Below are 18947 nucleotides of genomic sequence, written 5' to 3'. Positions count from 1 at the left end.
TGATTAGTCAAAGTTAAAACTCACACAACATCAGGTTATAGTCCAACAGGTTTATTTGGAAGTACTGGCTTTCAAAGTACTGCTACTTCATCAGGTAACTAGTGGGGCAGGATCATAAGACACAAAATTTATAGTAAAAGATCACAGTGTCATGCAATTAAAATTATATATTGAACAAACCTAGGCCCTGCCCCTCTAGTTACCTGATGAAGGAGCAGTGCTCTGAAAGCTAGTACTTCTAAATAAACCTGTTGGGTTGGACCGTGGTGTCGTGTAATTTTTAACTTTGTCCACCCCAGTCCAACACCGGCACCTCCGCATCCTGATTAGTCAAGGTAATGTCCTGAGAAATGAACAAGACAACGGCTGTCACCTATTTTGTTAAGTTGATGTAGGTGTAATGCATGTACACATTCTGTCTGCAAGGAACAGGGTTCTGTGCGTTAATAAATGTTGGTCCAGCTAGCAATGCCAAAATTCCATGCATGAGTTTTTAAAGATATAGCTATGTAACTTCCAGTATGCACAAATGTATTATACTTTGAACCCAATCCCAAATTGGTTATCAGCGTAGTTCTTCACACACTGAAGATTATTCAACAAACATTGTCCAATTGCAGAATCATATCAACAGTGGACGAAAAAAGTGCTGGAGAAATTCAGCAGGTCTGGCAGCAAACGTGGAGAGAAAAACAGAGTTTTGATTCCAGTGACTCATCAGAATGTCTAATATCAGATAATGGGTTTTGAGTTTCTTTTTAATTCAGGTTGGTTGAGTATGTTAATATCTTGCTTATTCCAAACAGCTAAAGGGAAATGTTGTTCCATATGATCCCCCGTCTTTGAGATGTATGCCCAGCATATTTAATATCATAACAGCATTTTTAAAAAATCACATTACTCATTTCTTCTTGTGTTTCTTCCTTTCTAACAGAAAGGTTTGAAAATAAAACAAATTGCTAACAATGGTCCTTCTAAAATATACCACTTTTAAAAAGCATATCACTCGTACACATAAACAGATCAGTCTCTAAAGTATTCATAAGAAAACATGGATGAATTCTGGAAATATCCACTCCAACTAAAATTATGTGAATCAAGCATGATTAACTGTATTAAGTAACTAGTTCATATTTCAGATATGATCATCTGAATGGGTCATTTTGACTGGCCCATGATATCAAGTATTATATAGGTCAGTCCTAACTGAAATCTTCATTAAATTTATATCAATTCCTTGTCTGTCTGACCCTTCAATTTATTTCACCTTCAATTTATTTCATTACTACATAATGTACAAAGAATTCTAGATTTACTTTATCTTGAAGCTTTTTTTGGCAAAATTGAGTTGATCCTGACTGTAATCTCTTCTTACATAAAATCTGAAAGAACTGTGGATGCTGTAAATCAGAAACAAAAATAGAAATTGCTGGAAAAGCTCAGCAGTTCTGGCAGAACTGAGGAAGGGTCAATGGACCTGAAACTTAAACTCTGATTTATCTCAAAGATGCTGCCAGATCTGCTGAGCTTTTCCAGCAATTCCTATTTTTGTTTGTAATTTCTTCCTAATCTGGCTGCAAATAATGCAGAAAGAATTTAGAAATTGGTGAAAAAAAACATTGGGATGCACCACATGTTTTGAGTTAGGTATTAACTATTTCCTAGCCATCTTGTTCATTTTATTCCACTTTGGAAAGCCAATGGTTGCAAATTTAAAGATGTGCATAGTACACTGTGTAACTTCCAAATGCCATGAAATTGAAACTGAGTGTTCTACCAGACAAGGTACTAATTTCCTTTCCATTAGATGGCCCAAGTATAAAGGTAGGCTATCTCTAAGAATGCACCAGACAGGATAGTGACAATCAACTTGGGAAGGGGGGGGGGGGGGGTGCTTTTTTTCGAAACATGGAAACTTGTTATAAATCTGAGGTCTTAGAAGACCATTATGTTTTCGGACTGCATCTTAAATTTAGATCAAAATAGAGGAATTATGGGATCACATAGCCTGTCTGAATTCTACTGACAGCAGGCCTGAGTGGTTGGTTGCTCAGAAAGGCCAAATTATTTTATTGGGAAGGTGCAATGTATCCATACGTCTCAGCAATTATGCAGCAGTGCTGACTGTGAGTAGGCAGTTCATCTCCAAGCCCCATGGAGGTGTGAGGAAGCTCTGATGTTGCAAACAGTTATATTTTAAACTATTTAATTTCAAGATAGCGTGGAGTTGGGAGTTTAGTGGATAACTAATTAACATTTATACCTGGATGTAAGGCCCATGTGATTCACATATGACTTGCAGAAGAGAAGAATCTAAATGAATCATTGTAGGATTAGATTACAAGTCTTCCTAAATAAAACATGGTTCTCATAGACAGGGTCAGTCTAGAATAATAAGTGAGAGAAAGACGGAGAGAGAGAGAGAGAGATAGTAACTGCAAGTCTCAATGTTTGACCACACAAGAATGAGGATGTTTGCTCATGCTCAGACTAAGAGATAGAGCTTGTGAGGATTTGAGGATTTAAATGTGACTGGAAGATTTACCTAGCTTTGGCTAAAAGGGGTGGCGGGGAGGGTGCGCAAAATCTCCTCACCAAGAAAACAAGTCCTCCTGGGCAAAGAATCACCTCTAAAGGTGGGTCACATAACCTGAAACGTTAATTCTGATTTCTCTCCACAGATGCTGCCAGTCCTGTTGAGCTTTTCCAGCAATTTCTATTTTTGTCAAAGAATCACTTTGGACTGGGGGTCCTGGAAGAATAGCAATGTTTACCTGAGGACAAAGCATGAGCTTGGGAGAGATTTTCAATCATGTTAAAGCATTAAGGAGGAATTTTTCTGTCATTTGTACTCTGCAAGTTGAAACAAAATCATGTTTAGTTAATGTTGCCTTTAGTTTATTTGTTACCGTACAAGTGAAATATTGCGGTGCAATTCCTTTAAATTTGTCACGGGGAGCTCGAATTTCCATTTTAAAATTGTCGTCTCCGAGGGGATGGTAACAAGACGAGAAGCTTTAAGGATTGCAACAAAGAAACCTCTCCCTGTGCTGGTGTATCGAGTGCAGAACTGTGTGTTCAATGTACGCTGACAATAACGTGTGTGAATCTAAACGGAAAATCAGCGGAAAGTTACAGCCGACTTCGATTTCGTTTAGTCCCTGGCTTCTCACACTGACAATCCAGTTGGAAAGTACCTTCTCCATCAATTCCGAACAGTTTGATCCTCGGCAGTTCGAAACATTTGTGCCCATTTAGAACGGTCGCCCCTTCTAGTTTTAAGCGGCTGGATTCCAGATGGATGTCAAATATCAGGAGCTTCACTTCTTGCAGACATCCCGCTGAATGAATGGCTCCTGCGGCTTGCTGGTCCCTTGCTCGGGCAGCTTCCTAAGCCTTTAGTGAACGAGAATAAGATTTGTGCGTAAAACGTACATTGACCGAGCTCTATGCTTGTCAGGCGAGTGAATTGGTGGGTTTATCAATGTTCTGAAGATGGTAACAATTCCCCCAGGTTGGATATTTGACCATTCTATGATTTGCAACGCGGAGGGTGTAGGTTTGAGGTGCCTGAGATCTTCCTCGCGATGTGAAACCTAACTAACAGATCAAGTTCAAGTCTCAACGCTGGGAGCCGAGCCGCAGACTAGGACCTGATTGATTTCCCAGCTCCTTCCCAGTGTCAGAGAGAATTTGCCTGAGTGGAGCCACGTGTCTGTTGAGGGGGGGGGGGGGAGGTGGGGGAAGGACAGGACCGAGTGGGGTGCCCACAGCTCGTATCGCGAAGAAATGAAGGGAGACTCGCAGACATGACTGGCTCCCGGATTCACTGGGACTGACAGCCAGACAGAGAGAGAGAGAGAGAGAGAAAGGGGAGAAGCTTCTATCAAACTCGCTGCACGAAGATCCGGTGAAAGTGGCTGTGTGAGCTGGAGACTCAAAATGCCTATGCACCCAGTGACTGCGACCTTAATGTACAGGGGCATCTATACCATCCCTGACATTCTCAGCAACCAGGATCCCATAGATATCCCTGAGGATGAACTGGAAGGTGAGTCTCTCCATCTCTCCTTGCTGATCCTGTGAGGATGTTTGTTTTATGCTCCAGCCCTCATTTCACGGTGTTGTCACATCCTACCATACAAAAAAAAACTGTTGCTGAGTGGGAACCCATTTCTCTTTGCTGTAGGTAAAACTACGGAGGATTCTGACTGGGGGAGAGGTGTCATTGCAGGGGGTGGTATAGGCGGTTGAAGTAACCGAGCGAGTGCATTCGAAAGGGATAGAATCAGAAGGAATCCCTCCCCCTCCCATAAAGCATTAATGTTGCCACAAACACAGATGGAATAATGACGGGAAGATGAAAGGTAACGGGGGGAGAGAGTCCGGCTGTTTGGTTGGAATGCAGAGTATTGGCATTCAGCGCGCGTCTCCCAGTGCAGGTTTTCACTTTCCATTGGGAGGGGGGGGGGGGGGGATGGAGCAGGTTCCCCTGGCTATGTCAATGTAACCGCTTTCATTGTTGGGGACAGGGCATTGTCTTAGCTCAGGGATTGAGCTGGACACTTTACACTCGACGTCTCCAGCCTGAGACATTGATCTCTCTCTCTCTCTCTCGAGTCATCCCCAGTGACAAAGCCTGAGTGTGTGAACCGCCCTTTCCAACACGGGGGATAACTTTAAGCAGCAATTGAGATGTGTAAGAAAGCGGGTTTCATGTCACCCTGCAGTGTGCCCCTTTAACAGACTGCTGCTAAATATGGAGAGTGAATGCTCAGGGAACCACTTGTTTCCTGGAGAAACGCTGTCAGGATAGTCTTCCTGGTTCCCTCGCACCGGCGCAATGCTCCAGAGAGCAAACCGATTTTGATCATGAAAGTGCCACAAGTCAACCACCGCCGTTGACAGACTAATCCGAAAGAGCAAGAACTGGTGAAATTTCTTGCCTGCGCTGGTCAAGGTTTTTTTTTTGCTGTAACTTGTGTAGAGAGCAGAATGTTAGAAACCCAACAGCCGGCGAGACATTAACCTTTGTGTGCTGTGCATATTGAAATCTCGCTTCTCCCGACAGAGATCCGCGAGGCTTTTAAAGTCTTCGACCGCGATGGGAATGGGTTTATCTCGAAGCAGGAGCTGGGGATGGCGATGCGCTCACTGGGCTACATGCCCAACGAGGTGGAGTTGGAGGTCATCATCCAGCGCCTGGATATGGACGGTAGGAGGCAGCTACAACTTGTTGGTACTGTATTTCCAAACACACTCTCCCCATGGGTCAGAATAGACGGACAGCAGTCAGGGCGAAGGGTCTGAAGTGGACACAGCCCACACAACAATTCCCCATAGGCTCACTGACTTCTCCGCCACCTGCTTCGGGAAAAGGCATCCCCTGAATCTGCCCATTCGTTCATATTTCTTTGGGGGAGGGGTTGGGGGGGAGAGAGAAAGGGATGCCATTTCACCAGGGGTTTCCACAACATAGAACCAAGTGGTTTTTCCAGGAATTGTCATGACCACAGTTCTAGGTACAACGACCTGAGAAAGCGACAGATTTTACTCGTTGAAACCTGTGAGTGGACGTGCTGCAGTAGCCACCAATGTTTAGCAATGCAGAGCTAGCCCCCACCTCACCGGGTGGAGAATGATGGACTGTCCTTTCACCTTAGTGTTAACCAGCAATGGCGGCCTATGATACTATGTTCCAAAGGGATCGCTTGTTTTGCTGTTTGTACAATGTGTACAAATTTAAAGCCACTGCGCCCACAGTGATAGCTGGTGCTATCAAAACGCTCTCCCATTTCAGGGAGCAGACTGCACACCATTTACGACATCAGTGAGATCCAGGAGGTGTTGACTGGTTTTGGGGGTGTAAGCGAGTCAAACCTGTCGAATTTACCCCGTTATCGGCACATGGTTACCCAGCCTCGCTGTGAACTGGGTTTATGAATGGCCAGGTGGGGGTTGGGGGAGTCTCCCTGAAGCTTGGCTGGCATCCCGCTGTCAGCAGATTAGGAAACTGCGGGCCTTTCACTTTTGGAAACTGACTGAAAGTCATTGCAGTTACAGTTTGAAACAGCTTTCGGAGCCTGCGTGGAAATTCAGATCAGCAGGTAGGATGTGTCACCCCCACTTTATCAGAAGGGCAGTCCATCTGTGTGCGCCACTCGTTCAGAACATTGTTGTATTGTAGGGTTTTTTTTCCAATTGTTAATAGATACTATACCCACACTGTGGGATAAATCTGCTATATCAGGATAACATACCCAACTATTGAATGTTCGGAAGGCAAAGTACAATGGTTGCGGACCGTGGTTAATCTGGAGGTTTGCGAGAGTGTAATATATTACCACTGGCGATAATATCTTACATTTACTGATGGGATAATCCGTCATTATCCAAAGCAGCTTACAATCAGGACAACTTGACAGGAAAATCTCACACAAGACCGTCGGGATCTTGAAAGTTGAACTTACACCACAACAGGTTATGACTTAAAAAGGGGAAACAACTTAAAATATATAAACTGGGACCAGAATTGGCGACGGATAAGCCGCAACAGTAAGATGAGGTACAGACAGCATGAACTAAAGAGAACAGAGAGAGTGAGTGTGTGTGTGAGAGCGGGAGAGAGAGAGACTCAAATGTTGATGAAGATGAAAAAAAGTACAATCAGAAAGGTCTAAGGTGAAGGAGGAACCAGTGTTCCACAGTGCTGATGAAGGCTACATTTCCAAACCGGAAGAGTCATATGGTTACAAACCAGGTGAGTGTGACCTGGTACAGCCAACCCATCACCAAACGCCGTAAACTTCCCGAATGGAAACGTCTTTCAAAAATGAAGAAGGTTGATCATTTGTTCAGATTTGAATTGTCAAAGGTGGAACTAGAAGGTGATGTGGGAAAGAGCGGGAATGAGGATGCGAAAGATATAGAATGTCCTAAAACGATACATGGGCAATGTTGAGGTATAGTCCCTGTTACAGTAACACTTTCGACGAATTTGTGCACCTTATGTCTTAGCAATGGCAAAAGAGAGAAATGAGTAGCTGGCTGGTACTCAGTCAGGCGTGAAGGCTAGCTAGCATCCTGGGAGATTCTCAGCAATGTCACGGGATTTTTCACTTGCGCTGAAGAGGTAGACAGAGTCCTCGATCAAGCAAGACAGTTCCAAAATCCAGCTCAGCTGCCACTGCAGCACTTCCTCAGTGTGGCACGTTCCCGCTTCATCACTTAGGGTACTGCCACAGAGCCAAACCTCTGCTTTCTTCTCCCGTGTTAATATGTAGACTCTATATTGCTGTACAAAAGCTGGTTCATGTATGGTTCTACAGTAATCCACTGAATTACACAATCCCAAATTATTTTAACAATATTCTAGATACTTGATGACACGAAATTAAAATGCTACTTATTCATACTTATCATACAAACTTCTTAATGCACATTGATCATGAATCAATTAAATGAAGAGCTTCAGCTTTAGAAAGTTTTGAGATACATTTCTCTGAATGACTGAACAATAATCTATTTAATGTAGCGAGCGACCAGTGAAATTAGGAACATTTAGGCAGTTGCTCGACATAACTCCATGCGTCCAGTCTCTCTCTCTCTCAACTTTATTTTAAAATGGTATGGAAACATCAAAGTAATTGTTCATCTTTAGGGACTTATACTTCCTTGATTATTCGTCCCTTTCCCGTCAAGTATCCGATGCAGTCCCGCCTGATTTCTTAATTGGCCAATGATGGGCCAGATACAGTAGCAAAAGTTTCAGCCTAACCACACTGACAGTGATACCGCATAATCCATTAAATGTTTAAAATTAATTGCATCCGCAAGACCTGTTCCTCACAAGTAGCTGAAAGGCATACTGCTGTGGCACATCTAAACTGGAATTTATTCAATGACCTTAATGCTGCTCAAAATATTCTTAACATCTGGACTGCTATTTGTGTTGATAAGTCAGCGTAAAAAATACCAACTTTTACTCATTATACTTTTTTTTATGCAGTTCTAGGCCTATAGTGAAAAATAAAAAATGAGTAATTAGGTCCCTCAGGACGATAATTTAAGCATGATTTGAATATAATGCCAGAGATCCACCAACTGGTTGACCTTTAGAAATCATGCCTTGTTTGAATTGATGAAGGAAGTCATTATCAGAGTCTATGGTCCATCCCTACAAGTATACAATGTTTTACAATGCCATGTTTTTCTTGCCATGCTGGCATCCATGCATAATTAATTAACTTGTGGGCATACTATATTGAAATGCAAATTGTCTTCTTTACAAACTCTCTATTCCACTCTATTGTTTCCTTATGGTTGTCTGTGGTCCAGGTAAGTCACTTAAGGGATGGCATTCTAGACCCTTTCAACTTCAGCAAAAATATAGACGTGAATGCAGATCAAAATTGGACATTAGTGTGTGTTCACTGTGGTTTTGAGCATTCATGATCTTTTAAAATTGAACTAACAAACACTCAGAGTATTTTTTAAAGTTTTGCTAAGCATAGATTTCCCAAAAGTCATTTATGAGGAGCTTATATAGCATTCTGAATTCCAAATGAAATGAAATAAACATTTTAACCAGTCTGATCTAATATTTTAAGCTTGACAATTATGAATATTTTGAAATATTATCAAGTTTGTGACAGAAATAAATATTCCACAAGAGGTTTTTTTTCAGTGAATAGTCATTGATGGATGTATTGCAGGGAACAAAAAGACAGCTGAGTTACAGTGGGAGCTATTTTAGCCTCATCTACTTGGTGGGAAAGAAAGGCCTTTTATACTGTACTCTTCACAATCTCAGGACATTCCAAAATTCTTCATGGCTAATGAAGGATTTATGAAATATAGTTAGTGATGTAATCTGTGTTACCTAATAACCAATTTGCACACAGCAAGCTCCCACAGACAGCAAGGTGATAATGCCCAGATCCTGTGTTTTATTTTCTGATGTTGACAGAAGGATACATATTGCCCCAAATTCACAGATGACTCCGCTGCTCTTCTGCAACATAGTTCAGCAGGATCTTTTACATTCAACTTAGAGGATGTACAGGGCTTGATTTAAAATCTCATGTAAAGGTCACATTTCTGATACTATAGCATTTCATAGAATCATAGAATCCCTACAGTGTGGAAGTGGGCCATCCAGATCCATCCTCCTACCCTATCCTTGTATCTGTCCATTTCCTCTGCCTAATCCACCAAACCCGCACAACCCCTGGACACAATGGGCAATTTAGCAAGGCCAATCCACCTAATCAGCATTTGTTAGTCAACCTGGACTTTTGTGCTCAAGTTTCTAGAACAGTCAGGATTAGTTTGGCTGCCTGTGTTGCTCTTCATTTGATTTATACTCATTGACTGTAAAATTAGGTCGTTTGTAAAGCTGACAGCTACCCAAGTCTGTTTATTTTCAGCCAGGGCAAGTTATATTAAAATTGGCCCCAAAATTGTCAATAAATGAAGCAGTGATTGCAGCAGATAATAAGCAAGGCAATTATGGATGCTAATGCTGAATCATTGAGTGGAACCAATCTGCTTAGGTATATTGTGACACACTACTGGGGTAGGTGAGACTTGAACCTGGATTCTCTGGCTCGGAGGTAGGGATATTACCACTGGAGCACAAGACTCTAGAGGTTCAGAATAGACTCTCAGATTCTTCAGGGTATTTGGGATTCAGAAATGTGCACAAGTACCTGAGAAGATAGTCAACCCATCTGGAATAGAGTACCAGTGGTGGTGAAAGGGGAAGCCCTCAACTATGATGTTACAGGGAGCCCCACATGGAAGATTGCTAAGAAATTTAGGACAACTGGAATTTTTATTTTTATACAAAGTGAAAAGCACAGGCTGACTTAGTATTATGTCTTTCTGGGATATACACAGAGATATTGAAATGGGCCATTCAACCTAATTGGTCTCTGGTGTTTATCATTCATCTGAGCATAGCCCTAATCTCAGGAGTCCATTTTGTTTCCATATTTCATTCTTTTTTTCTCCAACCACTTGTCTAACCTAATCCTAAAAGTTGGCACGATCTCTGCTTAAGTCAACACCAGTATGCATTTTACAGTGTCAGATACCACCCCCACCCAATGTGTTAAGAACAAAGCTTCTCCTTTTCTTTTTCTTAAATTTCTCACATTTAATCTTATAACACAAAATTAATTAGAACAATCTGAGTGTATTTAATTTATCCAATTTCTACATACTTTGAAACAATTCTAACAAAATACCCCATCGTCTTCTCTGTTCTCCTGATACAATTAAATTCTTTTCATGTCTTTCTTCATCCTGTTCTTCCAGTTGGAATATTTTGTCCAGTTCTGGGCACCACACTTTAGGAAGGAAAATAAGATTGTTGGAATGGTTCCAGGGATGAAATATTACCAATAGACAGACTGGGAAGGTTTGGCTGTTCTTCTTTGAAGATGTTTAAAATCAGGAAGGGTTTAGAGACAGTAAATAAAGAAAAGCTTTTTTTCAAATGGTTGAAGGATTGATAAGCAAAGGGCACACATTTAAGGGATGCAGCAAAAAAACAAGAAGTGACATGAAAATCAGATTTACGTCACAAGTGATTCAGATTTAAAATGTTTTGCCTGCCAGGGTAGTGGATAAAGATTCAATAACAGCTTGCAAAAGGAATTGGATAAAAACTTGAAGAAAGTAATGCAGGAAAAAGGGAAAGAGCTGTCTAATGGTGGCTCAGTGGTTAGCACTGTAGCCTCACAGCACCAGGGACCCATATTTGATTTCAGCCTCGGGTGACGGTCTGTGTGGAGTTTGCGCATTCTCCCAGTGTCTGTGTGGGTTTCCTCCGGGTGCTCCAGTTTCCTCTTACAGTCAAAAGATGTGCAGGTCAGGTGAATTGGCCTTGGTGAATTACTCATAGCACTAGGTGCAATAGTCAGAGGGAAATGAGTCTGTGTGGGTTACTGTTTGGAGGGTTGGTCCGAAGGGCTTGTTACCATACTGTAGGAAATCTAATCTAAAAAAAGCTGAATTTCTCTTCTGTACTGTACGATTCTATGATTTTCATTTTCCCATATTAGACCCATTAAATGAGGAGGAGGAAAAATGGGGAGCTAAAGGTCAGTTGGCAAACTATGGTCAACACTAGGGAAAATGCTATAATTTTTAATTGCAGCTGCGCAGGGAAATTTCAGAAATCATAATCTCATTTGGCAGAATCAACATTTTTAATGAAAGGGAACTGCTTGACCAACATGTTTGAGATTTTAAAGGTATAATGAGCAAGATAAACAAGGGGTAAACAGTGAATGTATTATATTTAAACTTTCAGAAATCAATTGAGAAGGTCCCACATTGGAAGATGTTAGACAAGATGAAGGCTTCTGGGATTGAGAGTAATATATCAGAATATATAACCAGGGTAGGAATAAACAGAAATTAACACAGAAATTATTGGAAAATCTCAGCTGGTCTGGCAGCATCTGTGGAGAGAAAGCAGAGTTAACATTTCAGGTCCAGTGATCCTTCTTTAGAAATGGACCCAAAATGTTAATTCTGTTTTCTCTCCATGGATGTTGCCAGCCTGCTGAGTTTTTTTCCAGCAGTTTCTGTTTCTCTTTCTGATTTCCAGCATCCGTAGTTCTTCGAGACTTTTTAGGAATAAACAGGTCATTTTCAGAATGATAATATTTAACCAGTTAAGTACTGCAAAAAAAACTTAAACTAAGCTATTTACAACCCATATCACAAAGGGTTTGTGAAGGAACTAACTAATATTTTGAAGTCATGATTTGGTGATGCCGGTGTTGGACTGGGGTGTACAAAGTTAAAAATCACACAACACCAGGTTATAGTCCAACAGGTGCTCCGAAGCGGTGCTCCGAAAGCTAGTGCTTCCAATTAAACCTGTTGGACTATAACCTGGTGTTGTGTGATTTTTAACTTAATATTTTGAAGTTTGTTAATGATACAAAGCTAAGCAGAAACGTAAGCTGTGTGGAGTGCACAGAAAGACTGCACAGGGATATAGACTGGTGAAGCGACTGACCAAGAAGATGACAGAAGAATGATTGAGAATTGCAAAATTATCCATTTCCATAGGAAAAATGGAAAAACAGATTGCTTTAAAAGTAAGAGAGTGATACACATTGATGTACAGAGGGATGCCCAGTTCTTACTACTCTAGATATACAAAATGTAGCTAAGAAGGTAAATGGAAGAGTAGTCATATTTACAAAGGAGATGGAATATAAGCGTAAGGAAGACTTACTGCAGTCACAATGGGCTTTGAGACCATACCTGCGGTATAGTACTCATATTTGTCTTCTTAAAAAAAGAAAAACTTGCCTTTGAGTATGTGCAACTAAATTAATTCCTGAAAAGAGAGGATTCTTTTTGTCCTATGAGAACAGCCTGTGTAAAATGGATCTTTATTCTCTGGCATTTAGAAGAGTAGAAGTTCAGATGAAATGAGAGGCCTTGGTAGGATAGATGCTGCTGTGTAATTGCAGGTGGGGAAAGGGGGAGAGGGTAAATGGCAAACTGGCCTCCTATTTGATTCAATGAGCTCCCTACCAATGATGGGGAGATAAAATCAACCTTAGGGATCATGATATCATAAGGAGTTGTTGGCCATTTAGGACTGAAATGAGGCTCTTCAAACAGAGGGATTGTGAGATTTTTCAACTTTTGAGACCCAAGCGCTGCAGATGCTCTGATGATGAGTGTATTAAATACTGATATTAATCAATTTTAGGGATCAAGGGATATTGGAATAGGGCCAGAAAATGGACTTGATGTAGAAGTTCAGTTACGATCTTAGAGACGCAAGTTCAAGGGGTCATTGATGTACTCATATTCCTGTTCTTATGTTCAGATAGCATTCCAGTTACTCTGTGCTTTTCCTTTTTATTCCAACAACGTCCTTCTTAGTGTGAGGACACCAGTTGTCATCTTAAGAACATTATATCTTGACATTTACATTCTATCGGTCTTTCCATAAAGCCAATATTCTATTCACTATTTTACAGCCTCATCCACGAAAAGTGTTTAGCAAAGTTGAACACCAAATCTCTGTCACTTCCATGCCACCCAGCTTTAGCATTATTAAATATCATGATTACGTTATTTAAACAAAAATGTACTTGCTGTCTTTCACTTTTATCTGCCATTTTGCCCATTTCTACCAAATTATCAGTATCCCCTTTCAACAGTTTTCTCCCTTTAAACCAGATTTCAATCCAACTTGCTACTCTTCTCCCTTTGTGACTAATCTTGATGATCCATATCACTACTGTTGATTTTTTTTGCTGAAGGTGTCGTTCTATGTGTAGATAGTGAGCTTCCAGCTGTAACGCATGTGAAGTTACACAGCAGCAGTTCAATGCCATCATGTAACCACGAGACATGGTGCTGTTTCTGTAAACAACAGACAGGGTAATGGCAGATTTTTCTGATAAGGTGTGAGATTTAGGAACACAGTTGTGATGTATACAACAGCAGCAGAACATCACCATAATGGTTCTCCACGAAGGTGCCTACTGGCAGACTGAATGCTGATAAAATTGCTTCCAGAAGTGGGAACTGGTAGGGCCTCTCAGCATGTTTAATTCCATGCAGCCCAAAATACTATTATGTACAAAGGACAATGTTACTTTTTCATATGTTCTTATAACATTCTATGACAGAATTTATTTCCAATCTATTTATAAAGGTCTATCCATGTAATTCAGAAGGGTCATTTGCCTTACTAGATCTCTGCCCTGGAAAAAATGTCTCATTTAATAGCTACTATTCTTTACAAGTAGTTCGTAGCTCACACAATGCTCCTTCAGAGCTATTTCTGAAAGCTGTGCTGGAACTGTTTTGAGTTGAGTGATGACTATTGATATTCTGTGTTGTAAACTATTCTGCCAATTTCATTTGGTGGTGTCTACAAATGATGTGTTATAGGTATGTAAGCACATATATTCTACCATGTGTTTCAGCACAATTATTTATTAGGAGGGGCTGGTGAGATAAATACTAATATTTCAGTAGCTGAATAATTACCAACCATGACCTGTGCTATCTTCCAATATTCACAGATTGTGCCTTCAAGGCTTTTCAGCCAAAGAGATCAACAATGGCTCACTGGATTCCAACTATTCCATGTTATGCCTTCTGATTTTGTAAATATTTCTCACTGCTACAAGGCAATTTTTGCATACCCTTAACAATTTCAACCTTGCAGCACATACTGAGCTGCCCTATGCTGCTAGCCCACAGTAATATCAATGCATTACCGTCATGTTGCAATTTAGGCTGGTAACATCTTGCTCATCTCAATTTCATAACTGGAAGCCAACTATTCCCATTCCAAAACAAATGATCATAGAATCATAGAGCTGTACAGCATCAAAACGGACCCTTCGGTCCATGCTGACTCGTCCATGCTCACCAGATATCCTAAATTAATCTAGTCCCATTTGTCAGCATTTGGCCCATATCCCTCTAAACCTTTCCTATTCATATACCCAAGCAGATACCTTATAAATTTTTAATTGTAGCAGCTCCACCACTTCCTCTGGCAGCTCATTCCATACACTCACCACCCTTAGTTGCCCTTTAGGTCCCTTTTAAATCTTTCCCCTCTCACCTTAATGACCTCCAATTTTGGATTCCCCTAGCCCAGGGAACATACCTTGTTTGTTCACTCTATCCATGCCTCTCATGATTTTATAAAAAGCTCTATAATGTCACCTGTCAGCCTCCGATGATTCAGGGAAAATAGCCCCATCCTATTCAGCCTCTCCCTGTAAGTGAAACCCTCCAACCCTTTTGTAAAGCTCCAAACTAGAATTCGCAGGGCTTGAAATGTAAATGCAATTTTCTTTGTGGCTAAGTTCTGCTCCTGTTGCACATTTCCTATACCTTGCATTACGCTTACCACTAACCTATTGCTTTCTCTTGTACAATATTGCACCCCAAGTACTCTCTTTCTGTACGAGACGTAATAGAACAAAGAGTCTCAGAAAATGCTTAAGACTGGGATATAAAAGGGATATAAACATAAATTCCCACCTTGTAAATTTAAATATTTAAATGCTTCTTCCTATTAGACATCACTTTATACCCAGTTTTCAGTTAATACAGTCATCAATTATAGGAAAGTTAAGCCTAGATATTCAAAATCTTCACATAAAATTTATTTTTAGGACAAAATTGAATAGTTTGAAAGATCGATCAAATCTCATAGTGTCATCTGTTCCAGTTTGCAAGATTACTTCAGATGGAAAAAAAACAACCCATTTGATCTCATATTTCGAGAATATCAGTTCTATCAATTATCACAGTTATGGATCAGAAGTACAGACAGAATGAGACTTGATGCTGATGTAGTTGTGAAGTCTAAACTCCATTTACGGTCTCTGTTCAAGTGTTTGAAGTAGTTTGAGGTGTGTTTTGTGCTTCTAATTCTAACAATTCATCAAATATTTAACACTTTGTCTTGTGCTCTAGTGTTTTCCACATGTATCTTTTTAAAATCTGGCAGCTGTTTCACTTTATCCAAATTAATCCTTTACATTACTTTTCAAGTTGCTAGAATGCTGAAAACAAATTACAAAAAGGTCCTAAAGGTTCATTGGTTCATTTTACTATAAGAATATCTGATCAATTGCTTTAATATCATAATACTATGTTTGAAAGCATTTAAAACAAATTGTAAGTCAAAACATGAATGACAAAATATTTGATATTTATATCTTGATGAAAAAATACTGCAGAGGTTAATGATGATTTACTCATAGCTTGCTAAGATTTTACAGTTCCATCCCAAGTTAACCAAGTTCACAATGAATTCAATTTATTTAGATCAATTTAAGCCATGTTTTCATCTGGTTCAATCTATTTTTCTATTAAAAATATCTAAACAAGATGAGCAGGATCAATGGAAAGCAGTAATAAACTTCTCTATTTTTACCAGTACCATGAATGTTCATCCCTTACAGAAAATGTGTTCAAGAAATTAATGTTGGGAACATTCACTTCTTCATAACTGTTAAGGTTTACAATTGAGTTTCATGTACTGCAAAATGTCAGGTAAAAATCTTTTATTATCTTGAATTTTTCTAGAAATGTAAACAACAAACTTTTAAATGTGGAAAATTATTTCCATGGATTCTATAGCTTGCACTTCAATGCAACTTAATGATGAATTGGTTTGCAAAGATTTTCTATGTAAATAAGTTGAGGTTACTAATTGAAATAATCAGCATTGTCAGAGTGCCTTTTATTTTTAAAATAGGTATAGATTTTTAATGAAATAAGTATTAGGTTTCTTTCTATTTTAATTGATCTTCTCCTAACTCTAATTTTAGTTGTGAGAAACAATCAATTATTTTCTCCAACTTGGAACGAACGAATCATCATCCTTTCAGCTCAGTTATTGAATGTTGGTGTTTTGTCTCCCAGCATTGTATTTTTGTTGATGCTATCTCTTTAAAAATATATTATGTATCTGGTGACCCAAAATCAACATTTTGCTAGTGCTGGTACATCCAGCAAACTAATTATGTTTCAATTACACAGTTAAGAATCAAATCCCCAAAAACACAACTAAAAATGCAATGTTATTTGACTTTAGGAAATAAACATTTCTTTCATTTGATGTGGTATTCCAGACATTTTCTTCTTTGGATCAACTGTTAATTCCATTGCTTTGTTTATGCATTTACATGAATAGTTATCCTTCATGTTGCAGAACTCAAGTGTGAAAGCAAATGACTTTCTGGGTCTTATGCATCAGATCCAGGGACTTAATGTGAGGTAGATTTGAAGCATAAAGGACTCCAGCCTCCAATCGAAAGGGAATTGGTCTCATGGCAGGAATGCCTTCATACTAAGGTCCATCATGAAGAGTCCAATTACAAGTAAATGTAATACTCAATTGCTAAATGCCATCTTTTTGGGACTTATGTACATCCAACCAGCACTTGAAATAAGTAAGGAAACTCAGAGATTTGAGACAACAACTGCTGAAACACATTACCTGGAAATTGGGTGGGAGAATACATTCATGTACTGAGGGCTCAATACATACCATGTTTATCTGTAGAGTCAAGCAAATGCTTCTGGGAGTTCTGCACCTCCAGATAACAGAGAAGAATTTTCAATAGGATGTGGTAGGTATGCAATTTGCTTTTGAAAAGGTTGATAATTATGCATCCAAATGCTGAACTGTGCTGCTTGCACACTTTCTGTGAAAATTCCTACTTTCAATCCAGCAAAAAGGAAAATCTGTACTTGTCAATCATCCGCTGTGAGATGAATAACAGTTGCTTTGGCGTCAAAGTTGGTCCAGGAATACATGCCTACCAATGGAAGTTTATACCTGTTTCTCTCACTTGCATAAACATAATAATCCAATACTTTCACAGCCATGATCAGCCCTTTTGGCTTTCTGCTGGACCTTAGATAGGCACAGGCCTATTGTTAACAACATGATTAGCCTCCAATTAACCGCAAACACCAACCTCCTAAAATTTAGGGAGATAGGCAACAGGTGATGCTGTTTCAGTCAACTAAACACTAGTTCTACCATTGCTCACAATTAGATTTCTGTAATCTTTGGTTCTGCCAATATATATGTAACTTTGCTGAACATGAGTAAATGAGGTATGCCCTGGGATGTTTTTACCATGTTAAAGACCACTAGGTAATTAAAAGTTGTTATTGGAGGTAACCCTAAATAAGAAAATGTGCATTGCAGTTTGGTGCAAAGAGAACCTACATGTTGGTGTAAAATTCTAAGTAGCTTGAATGAAAAATTCTGAAGCATGATGCAAGTCAGAAATCTGACTTGCTAAGTATTTAAAATTTTGTTGTCAGTTACAGAGGTTTCGGGTGTGCTAATTTTTCTGCAGAGTTCTCTTTTTATTTTAAAAGTTAATCAGTTTATTGTATATTTAATAGTCTACAAGTACAATACACCAAACAAAATAGTTTATCTGTACTATATAGTTGTAATGTAATTATCTGTTGAATTGTGAATAAAGTACAATTGCTTTATCATATATTTAGTCTTCAGTCAAGAAATTGATGATGTTGTTCCCATTTTTGGGAAGCTAAACAGCTGCCTGAACTTGCACTATGATGAGCTGGAATGAATCTGTCCACCACCTTGGTATAGATTTTATCTTTAAACCCCTCTGGGGCCTGAACTTGAAATAGTTATAAGGCTATATGCATACACAAATGATTTTTTTTTGTTTTAGGACCCAGATTAGATCATCCTGAACATAGCCAGAACTTTCCAAATATCATGTTTTTAAAGACAGTGTAAATGATGTGGGACCAGGAGGAGCTGGAGTGCTTCTCCTGACTGTGTTAAAACTGCTCCTGTTCACCACTTGTGTCCTACCATTTGACTACTAAAGTGAACTCTGCTTCTTCACATTTTCAGTGACATAAGCACAAACATCTCAGCCTTTGTCTTGCTATATTGAGCTCTTATAACTCAATCCTCGTAACTGGAGATGTTTACAAATTCTTGTTACAATCATTAATATAATAGCTCCAGATAAGGATTTTTAAAAAGTCTATAATCCTGAACAATAGCAAATGAAAATCTAACAGATATTTCAAATTATATTTACTGTTTGCTAATAAATCGATCATAATAAATATGGGATCTGCATTTCCCCATGAATCAATGTGCTCATGTTTAAATTCTATCACATTTTATTTTATCCTGTGCATGGTCATTTTCAATTTTCAGCTGTTAGATGGGTTAGACCATTTACTATAATATGAATCCTTTAAACGACAAGGAATTCTCCACAAATCAATGCTCCCTTCATGATGAGCTGCCAGGAGGCGCTGTTTAAGTAGCACAGCTGAATGGTGCACGCTTTTTTTCCCCTCATTTCCCTCAAGGTGGGAAATCTCATTATCACATTTAAGTTTTAGTTTATGAT

At 39.4% G+C, this 18947-nt stretch overlaps 1 protein-coding gene across 4 annotated transcripts in view; it reads left to right on the top strand.

The window, feature by feature from the left end:
- LOC122562716 (calcium-binding protein 7) overlaps nt 1-18947 on the top strand; it is a 164099-nt gene that overhangs the window by 89090 nt on the left and 56062 nt on the right. For 2 of the 4 annotated variants that reach the window (XR_006315393.1, XM_043715830.1), the window contains exons 1-2: nt 3746-4051; nt 5072-5215. Coding sequence is in view for 3 of the 4 variants with exons in the window: in XM_043715830.1 (XP_043571765.1) it covers nt 3943-4051; nt 5072-5215 (253 nt within the window). In the remaining variant the exon portion in view is untranslated. Of the gene's footprint in view, nt 1-3745; nt 4052-5071; nt 5216-18947 lie in introns of those variants that run through there. The other 2 variants (XM_043715832.1, XM_043715831.1) reach the window with 1 other exon arrangement.

Source organism: Chiloscyllium plagiosum, chromosome 25, assembly GCF_004010195.1.
Source record: "Chiloscyllium plagiosum isolate BGI_BamShark_2017 chromosome 25, ASM401019v2, whole genome shotgun sequence".
Classification (NCBI taxonomy): Eukaryota; Metazoa; Chordata; class Chondrichthyes; order Orectolobiformes; family Hemiscylliidae; genus Chiloscyllium; species Chiloscyllium plagiosum.
Note: the sequence above shows the minus strand (reverse complement) of the source record. Positions and strands in the feature narration are given on the sequence as shown.